The sequence below is a fragment of the Anopheles marshallii genome, chromosome 3 (genome assembly GCF_943734725.1).
Source record: "Anopheles marshallii chromosome 3, idAnoMarsDA_429_01, whole genome shotgun sequence".
Classification (NCBI taxonomy): Eukaryota; Metazoa; Arthropoda; class Insecta; order Diptera; family Culicidae; genus Anopheles; species Anopheles marshallii.
In genome coordinates, this window is record NC_071327.1 from 38293241 (window position 1) to 38307710 (window position 14470).

At 43.5% G+C, this 14470-nt stretch overlaps 1 protein-coding gene across 1 annotated transcript in view; it reads right to left on the reverse strand.

The window, feature by feature from the left end:
- LOC128711106 (protein bunched, class 2/F/G isoform) overlaps positions 1–10345 on the reverse strand; it is a 41350-nt gene extending 31005 nt beyond the window's left edge. The window contains exon 1 of the mRNA XM_053805970.1: positions 7851–10345. Within this exon, the coding sequence (XP_053661945.1) occupies positions 7851–10345 (2495 nt within the window). The remainder of the gene's footprint in view (positions 1–7850) is intronic.
- Positions 10346–14470: the final 4125 nt, after the last annotated feature.

Here is a 14470-nt window from a genome sequence, read left to right on the forward strand (position 1 = left end):
TCGCGTACGCCACACTATTACTACGGCGGGGGACGGAGAAATATAAACAAAACTGACCGCGTCGACCGCCGCCGCGAGCGGCAAAAACATTCCATCCGAATACTAACAGCGGCACTTGACGGCACAGGGTGATAAGGATGTGTGTAGAAAACTTGAAAGCATCAGAAACAACAAACGCAATACTTTACGAGCGTATTGAGATGAAATATATAAAAAATACTGAACATTTCTATAGCTCCTATATTGTACAGATTTTGGTACGGTATGGCTTTACCATCAAGTAATTAGGTAATTTACGATTATCGTAATTCATATCTTTAATGAACGGAAGAACGGTCAGGCCATATATCTCATCTGAATATAATGTATTGCCTTGGAATGTAACCAACGTGCTAATCGTTGCTTTGTTGATGTTAATCCATTCAAATTATATATTCTTTACGAATATAACTTTTTAGTAAATTACCTTTTTAGTTAATTGTTTAGTCACAATTGCCTACCAATTATGTCGACTCTAAAAGTAGCGTTTAACCTACATCTGCAACTTGTAAAAATGGTGTAAAAATTAGATTAAAATAATATATATTTCCACCCCTTTTCCCATTCATTAAATACTTTGTGCTTTGCTACACATTCTAAGCACGTTTAGCGATGTGTACTACCAATATAGAAGCAGTCAGTGGGAGGCAAATTCGATGCAGATTTGCATATTCTTCCCACTAGGGCTCACCCTGTGTATGCGGCACGCGTGAAATGGTGCATTAGCTGATGATGATTCAATTCACCTAAGGGTATTAACGAGACGTTACCGCCCATGGGAGAACCCGCGGCAAGTGCCGTCCATGTACACTATTTCACACGTATTTCAACACAAATTCCCGACCACATTCAAACACTAGCATACCCACACTTGACACAACTACAGGTTGCCCGGGAGGGTGACAAGAGATAGCAAACTACTACGTAGCGGTTGCATCGGTTATATGATCACCCTTTTGGTAAGTGCAGTGGTGTGTGCCGATGTTGGGCTGTTGATGTCGAAACGCGGAAGAATCAACATCATATAGTAAGGGGAGTTAATCTCGATCCAAGATAGGGGGAGACGACCAAATTTCCAAAAAGTTCTCAGGGGAAACCCAAATTCGAAAAAACTTTTAATATTTTCCGTATTTCTTTTATTGTACCACCCATTGATAGGAGAGGAAAAATGTGATTTGATAAGGTAGATTGCGCACAACGCCCCGGAACTTAACTCGGTGATTCCGGGGATGACGATCCATAACATTCGCAAGGAATTCTGGACAATAATCTCCCGAGAAAAAAGGAGGCACAAATTAATCTGACCTTTAAATGGACTTTAGTAACTTTTTGGCTTTATAAACTTTTTTTTACTAACGAATCAACAATCTTCAAAAAAAAACCTGTACAAGTTGCGGATGCCGATGAAGTGGTTCAATTCTAGACCACCGCGAGAGATAGTGAACACTACACGACAAGTTGTTTCCACTATCATCCAATAGATGTCGCTAAAGAAGTGTCGTTTGTTTTTGCCGCTCCTGTCAGGTGGAACGAAGAATTATCAATTCATTGTCAGCTTGCGTTATCCTACCAATGGCTGTTCGATTAATCTGACCCAATGGGTGCATTCTAACATTGGCCATCGAATATTTTTAGAACAATTCCACAATTGTACTATGCCGACCGTGCGGCCGCTTACTCCTACCACCACTAATCAGAAAGATGCAACCAAAAATAATGCGGATGAATAAAGTAAACAGGAATTGGTCTAGTTTTTACTGTGGCGGGTGGTTCCCGCGTTGTTTACCTCGTTGCATTTTCCCGGACAAATAAACAGAGTCCGAGGCTGTCAGAAAACGCGCCATTGCGTTGTTGCAAGGCGGAGAAGAATAAGCCGGCTTTTTTGTTTGCTCATTTACATTTCCCATAAAATTAATTTTTGATTCGAAAGCATCTCGCCGTATTGTTGGAGCAGTATTTGCGCTCCGTTAATCATCCGCGATAGTGTCCAGCGCGGTGTATGGAATCTAATTATAACGTTTTAAAACCAACTCAAGTAGAACGCAATCGAAAATGGTTTGATACGGGATTTTGGTGATTTTTTTTTTTTGTTCAAAAGCCTTTAATGGCGTTGTGGCCATTATACACATTACACTTGATGCAATGGTCAGCATTGGATGCGAACAAAATTATTAAACAAATTAACGTTTCCATCTATTCATTTCAACCACACAATCGCCATTACTCACCATCTCGGAATCATCGAGTTTCTTCGCAGAATGTAAAAGTTGGAGCTCCGGTAGTAAGATGTTCCAACGGATAGATTGTTCCCAAACATGGTTACTCGCGTTGCGTGTCCAAAATCCATTCACTAATCACGGCACACTTATTAGCGTGTCAAAAAATTGTCACTGAGGTAGCTAGCACGGCCAACACGATTATATATCAGGCGCCACTCGGATGATGCATATGTGCACAGCACGACCGTACCATGTAAACTGATCTGGCTACGTCGACGGAACACGGAGTCTGGGAACTTTGGATCGCTTTGACTAAAAGCCACGCACCAGACTGACCGACCGAACGGCACACGGCATTCGTCTTCCAAGCAGTGATGTGTGCAATGGCAAGGTCGGCTAGGTAGATATAGAAATAGGGACGGATTGCAGGGAGATTCATTTGTTTACTCACAACTGACGATGCACGATCAAACAAAAGAAATACATATCACAAACCCAGATCTAATCTAGCTCAACACTCGTGTATGTTCATGCCTCATAATGCTCACATAAGTATCTGGAGATGGTTTGACCAGGCGCCATCTCAACATACCTTGGAATGGCGGAAGGTAGTGTCGAACTTGCCGCGTTGGAATCGGGAAAATGTTACAGTATTTAATTTGAGTTATTTAAATTCTTTGCCACTCACACACTTAGGGGCAACAAACATTGTTTCGTTCACATGGGCAACATCAACAAATACAGTTCGACTGCGGTCGATCCTCCAGTGATGAAAGCTCTTAGTCGTGCACAAGTTGATAGGTTCGTTTGTACGTCGGACGCGTCGGCGATATCCGATACCCTACTGCCAGGGTATGATAGGCTCGGTGCACTACAACGCAAAACTAAACTGAACTGAACGAGCACTGCCGCGTGTGTTGTCTAAGCGGGCAGCCAGTTGTAGTAAACTATTTCCGGCAGGAAAGGATACCTAACACGATCCGCTGTGATCGTCATTCGTCATGCTTGAGGAAGTAGAACGGAGCAGTACGGTACGCGCCACACTGGTGTTCTTTATTAGATAGGTTTTTGGGACGTGATCGACCCGCTCGTTGCGGAGGTGGTTGGAACTTTAAGCTTACCCAAAATATTTATTGGAAGCTTTAGCTCACCATTGTTTACAGTAGTTAAACAAGTCATTATACTTTCGATATGTTCTCAAGACGCGCAAAAAACCCGATAATCAAGTACATGACTTTCCAACCCTCTCTGTGTCTCTATTTTTTAACTTAAAAAATGATACATTTTAAAAATGTTTTCCAGAAGTATAGATATTATCAAAGCCATTAGCAAATTGACGTGAAGATGTCTTTATATTCCGTTGTCACAATACGAACAATGAACGACCGTCAGAATTCTTTTGCAAAACACGTAAAAAATGATAATTAATTAAAATCAGGTTATAATCAAATATGTCCCACTGTATGATTAGACATCATCAATGAACTATCACGCATATCCCGTAAACGAAACATGAGCAGTTAATATCGATTCAACAAGTCTCTTTCTGGAGGGCCAGAATGAAAATACTAAATTGAAGTTGGCCACTAACAAACCAACACGCGAAACGCTATTCCCCGTACTCTCGTACCGTGGAGGACTCACTGCCGCCCGTAACATTTTCTGAGCGGGACACAACCAACGCGGATGTTTCGCCGGTAGTACAATTTGAGTCGATATTTTCTTTTCTCTTTTTACTCAGATCAACGAGGGGAGCTAGGTTTTGTTATACAGCAAAGTAATTGTACGCAAAGCAAGGGTGGAGGTTCACTGGATCCGAACCATATTTGTATAACTGGTGGTGTAGTTTACATCCACAAGACAGGATATCACACACTACTGTTTATACCCACACCCACACAACGAAGGATGCCTGTCCGGAGGTCCGGTACAGCGCGTCGGCAGGGAGTTCATGATTACCTTGACTTTTTGCACATCGCATCCGGCCACGGAATTGTCCATGACCTTCGATGATGGATTTTGCTTTCCCATACATGTGCCCCACAGGTTTCGCACACGAGTAGTGCAATAAATGAGGTAGATCATCCCAAAAGTTAGAAAGCTTAAGCTTAAGCCGGTATGTGTCAAATAATCGAGCAGATTTCAAGCGGCGAATCGGTAACGGGTTGCATCAATCACATATGGACATAGATTTTTGACATAAAGAATGACATTAGGTATTCTGTACCGAGATTTTCAGGATATTAATTTTTTTATTTTAGTTTAAAATTGTATCTACATTTTTTATATACATAGATACTTATAATAATTAACCTTATTTATATCTCAGTCAATTGAGCCGTCTCAACAAGAAAAGCCGGTTCAAAAACCTTTATGAGCATATTAATCCTACTCGGTATTTACATGTCTTTCAAAAGATTGGTTCAAGCATGTTCAAACCGTTTTTTATACTCATACTTATGGGAATACGTAAATACAAGCTAAGAAATTTCCTCAAGTCTCGTGAGTCAAAAACAATTTTATGTGATTTATAAAGGATGAAATTCCTTTATTTCAACATTAAAAAAAACATTCAACTTAAAAAATTATCAATTGTTGAGTCGAGCGAAGAACTCAAGAATTCAATCCGATGCTGACAACTAACCCGCTCTTTCGTTCTCATTCGTTTAAATACTGTGATTAAAGAAACATCCTTTTTGTGATCCTAGCGACAACATGTAAGTAAAAGCAATTAAGTTGTTAATGTATTGTTAAACACGTTGGTAGCCATGGCTATTATGTTTGATAGCCAAAAGTATATAAGTTATATGTAAATCAAATGACTGACTTTCAAGAAAATACCCGGCAACTAACATGTTAAGCATAGATTTGCAATTTTCGATAATTGATACATTACATAGCATAGCATAACATAGCATTGATACATAGCACTCTCAAGCATCCCATTTTCCAAAACTGACATTCCAAATGGTGCAGGTAATTAAGATCTCTATTTATTCTTAACAGCACATGCTTAATTTTAAAGCAGTCGGTGAATCTCGAATCTAACAGAATGCCAGGGTCTTTTATATAAAATTCCATGTACAACGGTAAACCGCAACGGGTTTAATTAAAGTAAAGGACTACAAAATGTTAGTTACTCTAGATCGCTTAGTTTGGGTTCCGTGTTGTTGAAGTTTGACATCAAACGGTAAAAATGTATAAATGCGAGAAACAGTTCCATGAAGTAGAAAGTAATACATCACCATATTTTTTAAAAGGATAGAAGCTACGAGGGTGAGCTAAATTAAATGAGTTTGCGCATCACAACGCAACAACAAACGGTATGTTCATCTGTATGCTATTATAATCGAGAGAAATAATCGGAGGACGCAAACTTCGGTTCAGTTTTAAAGCATAATTTATGTTTCGTGTTATTTTCAAGGCAATATTTAAGTGATGTTTAGACTTTATAAACTGTGAACTGGAAAACTGCAAGTAAATTGAAATAATAATTTACCTTTTTTGATAAATTTTTTTTTTAACTGATTTTTTTATAAAAATAATTATTGTTAAACACCAGAACACCAGAAATTAAAAAAACTTATTAATTATGCGTATTTATGTATTTTTTTTTCCTTTTTTAACATCCTAAGCCTATGGGAAATATGGCCTAACCTAGTTTAAACCTGCTAGAAAAATGCTTTGTTTTGATATTTGTCGAGCAGCTGTCGAGCACTTTCATAAGCAAAACAATCTAACCATCGATTCCCAGGCTTATCTGGCTTGGCAGTTTGTATGGGGAGCTGTAAGCTTATAAGCCTGGAAACGTCAAAACGCATACAAAAAACTGGCTTATCCCGTGATCTACCCCAATATTAGGAACTGACCAAAACAGCGCTCACCAAATGACGCTGTATTCAGTAATGATTGCAACGATTTAGCAAAAGAAACAAAAGGCTTTTGATCAATACCACGACAATCAATAGAATTCATTAATGCTACAATAATATTGTGTGCAGGCTTGGTCGTACTTTGACAATTGAGCAACCATTTTTGGGGAGCAAATAGGTATTCAGCTTGTCAGTCTCCCTTCCCTTCCCTTCCGCATATCCGATGCGGTAATACATATAGAAAATATAATTATGCAGGGTGCGGCAGGAAATAATGCGAAAATGGTAAAATCTCATCATCAGGTAATTCCGTGCCTATAATGACCATAGCAAGAAAATGAACTGCACAACATCCATTTTACTTTATCACAAATTTGTAACAATGTATGCTGAAGAAGAGGTTCTAAGTTTGCTTCTCGCCCAGGACATCCTTCGGTGACACTAAAGAATGACCTCTAATCGTGCGGCTTGTGGTTTCCTAGCAGATCGGACCGTTTTCTGAAGATGATTTTAAATGTATGACAACAATAAAACACATTGATATTGATACCATATGTGATTCCTTAACAATGGGTTTCCTATACACCATACATTTAAGCATTTATTCCAGCACCATCCTGTAGCTTTATTGTTTTATAATTTGTTGTTTTAAATTTGTTTTTGATAAATGTCCTGCTAATTTGAAATGCTTCATGTATTATATACAGTTATTAACGAACATTGGGGTGGCCCGGTGGCATGATGGTAGCGCCGTCGGTCTTCACACGAACGTACCGAACCAAAATCCCATCCGGATCAATCCCCTGAACGCAGGACTGATTATCCAGCTACGGGTAAACAGTCATAGAAAGCCAGAATTGGCAGGCCTAGACTCTTGAGGTTGTTGTGCCGATAAATAAGATTTACAAACAGTCAGTCAGAGATTGTTTCAACAGAGTTTTTCATGTTAATAATGCGGGTTTGAAATTCATAATATTTACAATAATTAAATGGTTGGTGATTGTTAGTAGTAAACTGGTACAAATATCACATATATGATTATTTTCAAGCATTTGCTAAAACACAGGTAATAATATTAAAAAAACACACAAAATCATAAACAATAAAAGCACACAAGCGAGGTGATTGGTTTACGTAGGTAATATATGAGCTCGATAGTTTATAATAATTTGTTCTTTTTAGTGTATACATGTACGTAATAAAACATGAGGTAGCTAATACTCGTCGAAGCCACGAATAGTTTAGTTTCAGTAGCATGTAAACAGCACAACGTGCATGAGCAATAAACATTCATTTACCAACAGGATGTCTATTTTAACTCAAACTAGTAATAAGCCGGTCAATTTCAACCTTATCAACAATTTGCTGCCATATGTAAATATGCTCTATTTCACATGATCAATAAAAGCCTTAAGTAGCAGCGTTCTGTTTATATTTAAAATTGTGTTAATAATCGCATCGGCAAACACGAAACATCATTTCAATCAATTCAGTTTTTAGGTTATTGAAGAAACTAATAAAACTTACTTAGAAAAGGAAAAGCATAAACCCGGCCCTAACTATGAAAACACGTTACAAAAATCTTAACAATGGTTGGTAAATAATATTTAAGCCACAACATTCAGAAACATTAAATAGAACACAAGCATGAAACAGAAGCGAACGAGAAAGGAACATATTTGTACCCAGTAATATCCCTACCAATTGAATGATTACTTACCTTTCGCCATCTTCAGCGTTCGCCTTCTCTGGATCCTCGCCATCACCAGCAGCAGTTCCAGCCGTAACGCCAGATACAGCTGATAATAGTTTCGCTTCCGACGACAGCTGATCGGTGCCCGAGCTACCGGCGACCGACGCAACGGCGATCGAACTGGCCGAACCGATAGCACCGGTAGACGACGGAGATCCAGCCGCGACGACACCGTTTGAAGTGGTGGTACCACCACCGACAGCAGTGTTGCTGTTGCTGCCGCTAGTAACGGAATTGGGAGCCGGGGTAGCGTTCTGTGCAACCGTGGAGGAAGGATCACCGATCGCTGCGGTCGAAGCACCAGCACCCGGTGGAGGTGCAAACGGTGCCGGTTGTGGAATTATCTGAGCGGACGAAGTCACCGGTGAGGAAGTTGCCGACGGTGAAGAATTCATCAGTGGATCCGTGACGATCGATACAGAACCAGCTGTATCGTGAGCACTGCCGCCACCAGTAGTCGAGGAGATGGCAGAACCTGCATTGCCCGTACCGGTGGATGGCGAAAGGATGGTTGTGCCCGAGGTGGCATTGTTCAGGGGTACGGTTTCCCCGGTGACGGTCGCATTGTTGTCGAGCAGGGACGTGGGAACGACGACGGGCGAGTTTGTCTGGGAGGCTGTTTGTTGCGGTTGCTGTGGCTTAAACTGCTGGTGGGGTGACGGGAAGCTCGATTGGATGGTCGGATTGTTGATTATAATGTTCATCTCCTGTGATGTTGGGATCGGCGCGACCAGTGGCGGAAGAATGTTGTTGGAAGAGACAGCGGTGTTGCTGGGCTGCTGTTGCTGCTGGGGTGGTTGTGGTTGCGGGTGAATTTGCATGTTACTTGGAAGAGTAGCACCGTGTTGATGGTGTTGATGGGCTTGCGGGTTCGACACAGACTGCTGATTCAGGTCAGCCAGGTTCGTCATCGTGTGAGGATAGTATTGGGATTGTCCTTGCTGTCCTTGCGAGTACGCTGCGTTTTGTTGCTGCGGTTGCTGGCCCGCCAGCGCATTCTGAAGCTGCGACTGAGGTAAACTGTGGGGTATACCTGTCCCACCACTGACGGTACCGTTGCCTTGGCCCGCGGTATTGGTAGACTGCACGTGACTAGTAGCAGTGTTGCCAGTAGCTCCGGCAGCTCCACCTCCGCTTGTGTTTCCACCAGCGAGAGGAAGATTTAGACTCTGGCCGGGAGATTCGTTGTTTAGCATTCCGTGTAGCGTACTGTTTACATTGGAGGCGGTATTCGTTGACGTCGATGCGGCTACCGAACTGCCCACTACTACCGGCGATGAGTTGACCGCGTTCGGATGGTAATCCATACTGGGTAACTCGTTCGCCACCGTGCCGTCCGAAGGTGCGAAACTAGCGTTATCGTTCATGCCAACGCCACTGTCCTGCGTGGTAACGGATGCATTCGTGCCACCGCCCACCGCCTCATTGCCTTCCGCACCGGTCGAGATTTCTTTCGGCTGCTGTAGCGTCGTATGGTCGAGATAATCCATGCACACCCACCGGCCACGCTTGAACGGTTCCGTACTTTCAATCTTAACCACCTTAAACCGCTCGTTCCGATGATGCAGCTCCTTCCCGTCACTCATTTCACCCTTGCCGTGCCCCATGATGTTGATGCCGCCGTCCGTAACACTGACGTGCATCGCGTCGGCCAGTACCTCCCCACCGTGAGTTCGATCATTCGGCGCTACGATCGCCAACCCGTACTGTGAACTGGTCGGAATGACTGGCACACTGCCGATCGCGTTCGTAAAGAACACATCCTCCTTACTGAAGGTGTCCTCCGAAAAGCTGGGAGTTTCATTCTCAAAGTCCGTTATCCGGCTGTTATCGTCGGTGTGCGACTCATCCAGATCATCTGCCGAATCGTCACCATTGTCGGCACTGTGCTTTCCCGGACCAACGATCACCGATGTGATCGTGAAGGACGACGTTTTGCCACCGGGTCCAGCAGCACCACCACCAATTCCACCACCTCCAGCTCCTCCATGACCGGCGCCACCGCCGGTCGATGTGCTACCACTCTTCCGCGAAATACTGTTCGCCGATGTGGACGAATTTAGCATACTGCTGCTGACAGAGTTTTCGTTGCTGCCCATGTTGCCGTTCCCACCGCTACTCCCCATCGTGGATGCACCACCTGTGCTGCCGCTAACACTGTTGTTCATTGTAGAGCCACTGCCGGCTCCTCCACCACCCAGTCGTAAACTTTCACTCGTAGTCCGGTGAATTACATTAGTGTGATGTTTACTTCCACCTCCGCCAGCCTTGCCCGTACCGCCCATGTCCATCGATTTATGGTGATTGTGGTGATGATGATGATGGTGATGGTGATGATGATGCATTCCTCCTGCTCCACCGGAAGCTGGACCGCTACCCCCGACCGTGACCTTTGACTGGGCAGACGACGGTGGTAGGCTGTTGGAGACCGTGTTTTCGGCCATACTGCTGCTTCTACTCATCTGCCCGTTTGCCGTCCGCCGTTCCAGTTCCCTCACGGTGCGGGAATTCCGGGCAGCCGGAATGCGGTGTCTTGTTGCACCAATTATGTTCTCACGCACGCACGATTGCTTGTGAACGACGATTATACTACGCACCAACAAAACACACACGGTACGCGTTAAAGGTGTTTTACAACTTGCTATAGAAAACGCACACAAACACTCGCATGCACACAAATACACAGTAACACACTCACGCACACACCAGCGCGCTATCTATTCGTTTCGTCGTGTCACGGTTCTCCGTTCAAGCAAAAAACGTGTTTTGTCGATCGGATGTTTTGACACCAGACGCACTATGAGGGTGGGCAGGACAGTGGGTTGCGTTGCGGTAGTGCGTTGCCCGTGTGTGTGAGTGTATGACAATTACACTGTTGGACTGGTGTTCTACTCTCACACACCAATCTAGTAAACACTTTTATTGACAGCTGGAAAATCTTTGTTGTGTGTGTCACCACCCGAAAAGGATCGATTATTCCATTGCGGCGTTATGCTCCTCCTAGGACACTTTTTCACACAAACGGGGCAAACGACGTCGTGTCTGTAGCTGTAAAAAACAGGGTTTAGGTGGTTTTAGTAACTAAACGAAAACATTCCCGGGGAATAACCGCCCACATATCGACGGATGGGGTTTGCTTACGAAATAGCAGATTGCTGTTCACGCATTCAGCAAAAGCAATTCTTGTTGTTGTTGTCGGTGATGATCTTGTTACTGTTGCTGCTGAAATGGGCGACACCTATAAAATGAAAAACGGGTTTACATCACGGGATCAGGGGTTTAGAGACGCACTTTGGTCGCACGTTGTGGCTGTGCTGACTTTCGTGGACATCATCTTCGCTTGGACGACGATTGCTTCTAACTTGTTTCACTTTGTTTGCATTTCTACCACACCACAGTTTCAACGCACACACACTATCCACTTTTGCAGTGTTTGACGTGCAACATTCGCTTGCTTCGACTTTGTATAAGCTGCTGCTTATGCTGGCACTGAGCTGATGGAAAACTAGACAACAACAACAACAACAACACACATTAAAGCTAAAGTAGAAACCGTGAGAAGATCAATAATCCTTTCCTACTGTTCTGCATCCATGCCTTGCCTCTTCGATGCTGCTTCTCATAGCTTCCTAGCACCCTTTACCCCTTCACCTGCTGCTGCTGTCAAATGCACTGACGTTTTTCATTCATCGCACACACACTGCCGTACGACGCACGCACGTACTACGCACACACTCGGATGCGTCGACAATTACGAATGAGCACACCATGCAATTCCGAACCCCACAACCACCTTCGCCTCCTTCTCTTCTCCTCGTTTAAACTACCCTTTTGGGGTAAAACGCAGTGGAACAAAAATTATGCCTAACTTTCTTTCTCTCCAGTATGTGTGCGTCGTGTTTCGGTAGTCACACGACGTGCTGTCGCTGCTATCAGGACGGATCGATGCTATCGATGGGTAGACTGGAGGGTGAGTGCGGGGGAAACACGGGGTGTCTCGGCAGCTGATGGCATTTAACCATCAAATGCAAATACTCTAGGTCATTGGCAGTGCAGCGAAGGAAACAAAACACGCCATTACTGAATTACACCAAACAAACAAACTCGGAACCGATTTTGAGGATTCTCCTGCAGCGCTCACTGGTTTTCGTTTTTCTTTGCCATTCCGACCACTCGGTCCACACAGGAAAATTGATCTTTCTTGCTTGTTTTTCGTCTCATTCGCGCAATGTCGTACGTCGTCGTAGCTGTGTGTTCGTCACCGAGCGACTACAGTCAATTGCCTAATAATAATCTTCGCACGACGGGCGCTCGACGCACTATTACGCACCGGCTGGGAAGGGAATGAAACAACCACTAACACCTGGAAGTCGGGTTACACTTGCTCAAAACAATCGTTTCGTTTGTGGTCCAATTGGAGAAACTTGTTTAATATTGACAAAATCGACGGCAAAAATTTTCCACACGGCAGCCATGTTCGTTTTTTGCAACACGAAGAACCTGAACGGAAGGTTGGTTCACGTGGTCCGCTTTTCCAAAGAATTTGGTAGACAAATCGTAGCTGCTGTGACGGTTGCCGAACTGTGCACAATTGTGCCTGTCGCCCAAGCAACGAAAATGGTGCCTTGAGGTCGAAGTTTTAATACAAAACTTGTTTTGTTTCATCTCAATTTTCGTTAGCTACAGTGGGTTGTAAATTATGTAGGTTTATTAAACACTTTCTCACATTTTCAGGAGCATCATGATCATTTTGAGGGAATTTATGGAGAATGGGTCTCGGATCTTAGTAGAAATGCTGAACCTAACCATCTAAACACAAACGTTTGTTGACATTTATTTGACTGAACGTCACTGTGGAAGCAAAAGCTTGTTTATTTCTTGCTGCTTGCAGTTGTTTTTCTCACCACAATCGTAATTGAAAACGTTTTTTGGTACTTATAATGGACATATTTCATCATTTATTGCAACTTTGTTCAGTTTTCGGTCTTGTGGTTAGTAAGTTTACATACTTATAATATCGATATGCCTGTAACAACTTTGTTTTCTTTTAGCGGAACGAGTCTGCAGACATGTTGGAAGAAATGGTGCGCTAGAATGAAATGCGCTAGAATTTGGTAGTTTGGAAAGACATTTCCCATCTTTGTAAATGAAGAGATGACGCTTAATTAAGTATCACAATGAGTTAGTTATTCTTACACCTGAAATTGAAAAGTACACTACAAATTATGTCTATTATAAATTATGAGAACTGCGGGGACCGTCAAGAGACCTCATCTCATAATTTATACCAATTATTTATCCGGTGCTACAACCGCTTCGAGGTATTGGTCTGCTGCAGGAGTCCTCTAAACCGCTCACGATCGAGCGCTTTCGTCTGCCAATCCATTATACAATATCCGGCCTTTCTGGCGGACGCATCAACATCATCACTCCATCTCAATTTAGTGCCTACCACGCCTCCTCTGTCCATGTGGCCGATCTAAAAGGACGGTCGATCTTTACGGGCCGGTGTCATTCTCATGACGTGACCAGCCCACCGAAGCTTGGCGAGTCTAATCCGCTGTACGACAGTTAGTTCGCCGTACAGCTCATAGATTTCGTAATTGCGGCTCCTCCATTGTCCTTCCGCACATACGGGGCCAAAAAACCTTCTGATTATCTTCCTCTCGACCGCGGCTAAGAGGGTTTCGTCAGTTTTTGGACAAAGTCCATGCCTCGGAGGGGTTATGTGATTACTGGAACTATATAGGTTCTATATAGTCCTAGCTTCGTTCGGCAGCCAGCGCCCTAGCGCGTATTTCCACCACAATGTTATTGTCGGTGCTGACTTTTGAACCAAGATAGGTGAAATTTTGGACGACTTACGTAAGTAAGGATATGTTAGTAGGGCTGCAGGTGCCACCATCAATTTGATTTTTGCCCCGTTAACCTCCAACCTGATGTTTTCTGCCGCCTTCTTAATCCTTTGGTAAGCATCAGCTTCGTAGGAGAGACGTAAACCAATGATGTATATGTCATCAGCGTATGCCAGGATCTGGATTGGCTTATAGAAGATGGTCCCCGAAGTTTCCACCTCCGAGTTGCGGATGGCTCTCTCTAGCGCTAGGTTGAAGAGTAGATAAGCTAGCCCATCTCCTTGGCACAGACCTCTAGTGGTAGCGAAGGGCCCTGAAAGTTTTCCATCTACCATCCACCATGTGACGCTGGTCAATGCCATTCGTACTAGTCTGGTAAGTTATGCCAGGATTTTAAAACAGCTCATTGCGTTGTAAAGTTTTACGCTGGCTATGCTGTCGTACGTGGCCTTGAAATCGAGCTGGAAGGAGTATAGCTGCTGCTATGCCATCTCCTCCAAGATCTGCCGCATGGTGAAGATCTGATCAGTGGTTAATTTTCCATTTCGGAATCCCCTTTGATAGTTTCTAACTACCTTTTCTACGAATGGGACAAGAAGATCTTGTAGTATAAGGGAGAATATATACGCCTGTAATTGCTTCACTCTAACTTATCTCCCTTCTTGCATATGTAGACACCCAGGAGCAGCCCACCAATAAATAAAATGCTTCAGAACTGTCCCGTCTGCTCTC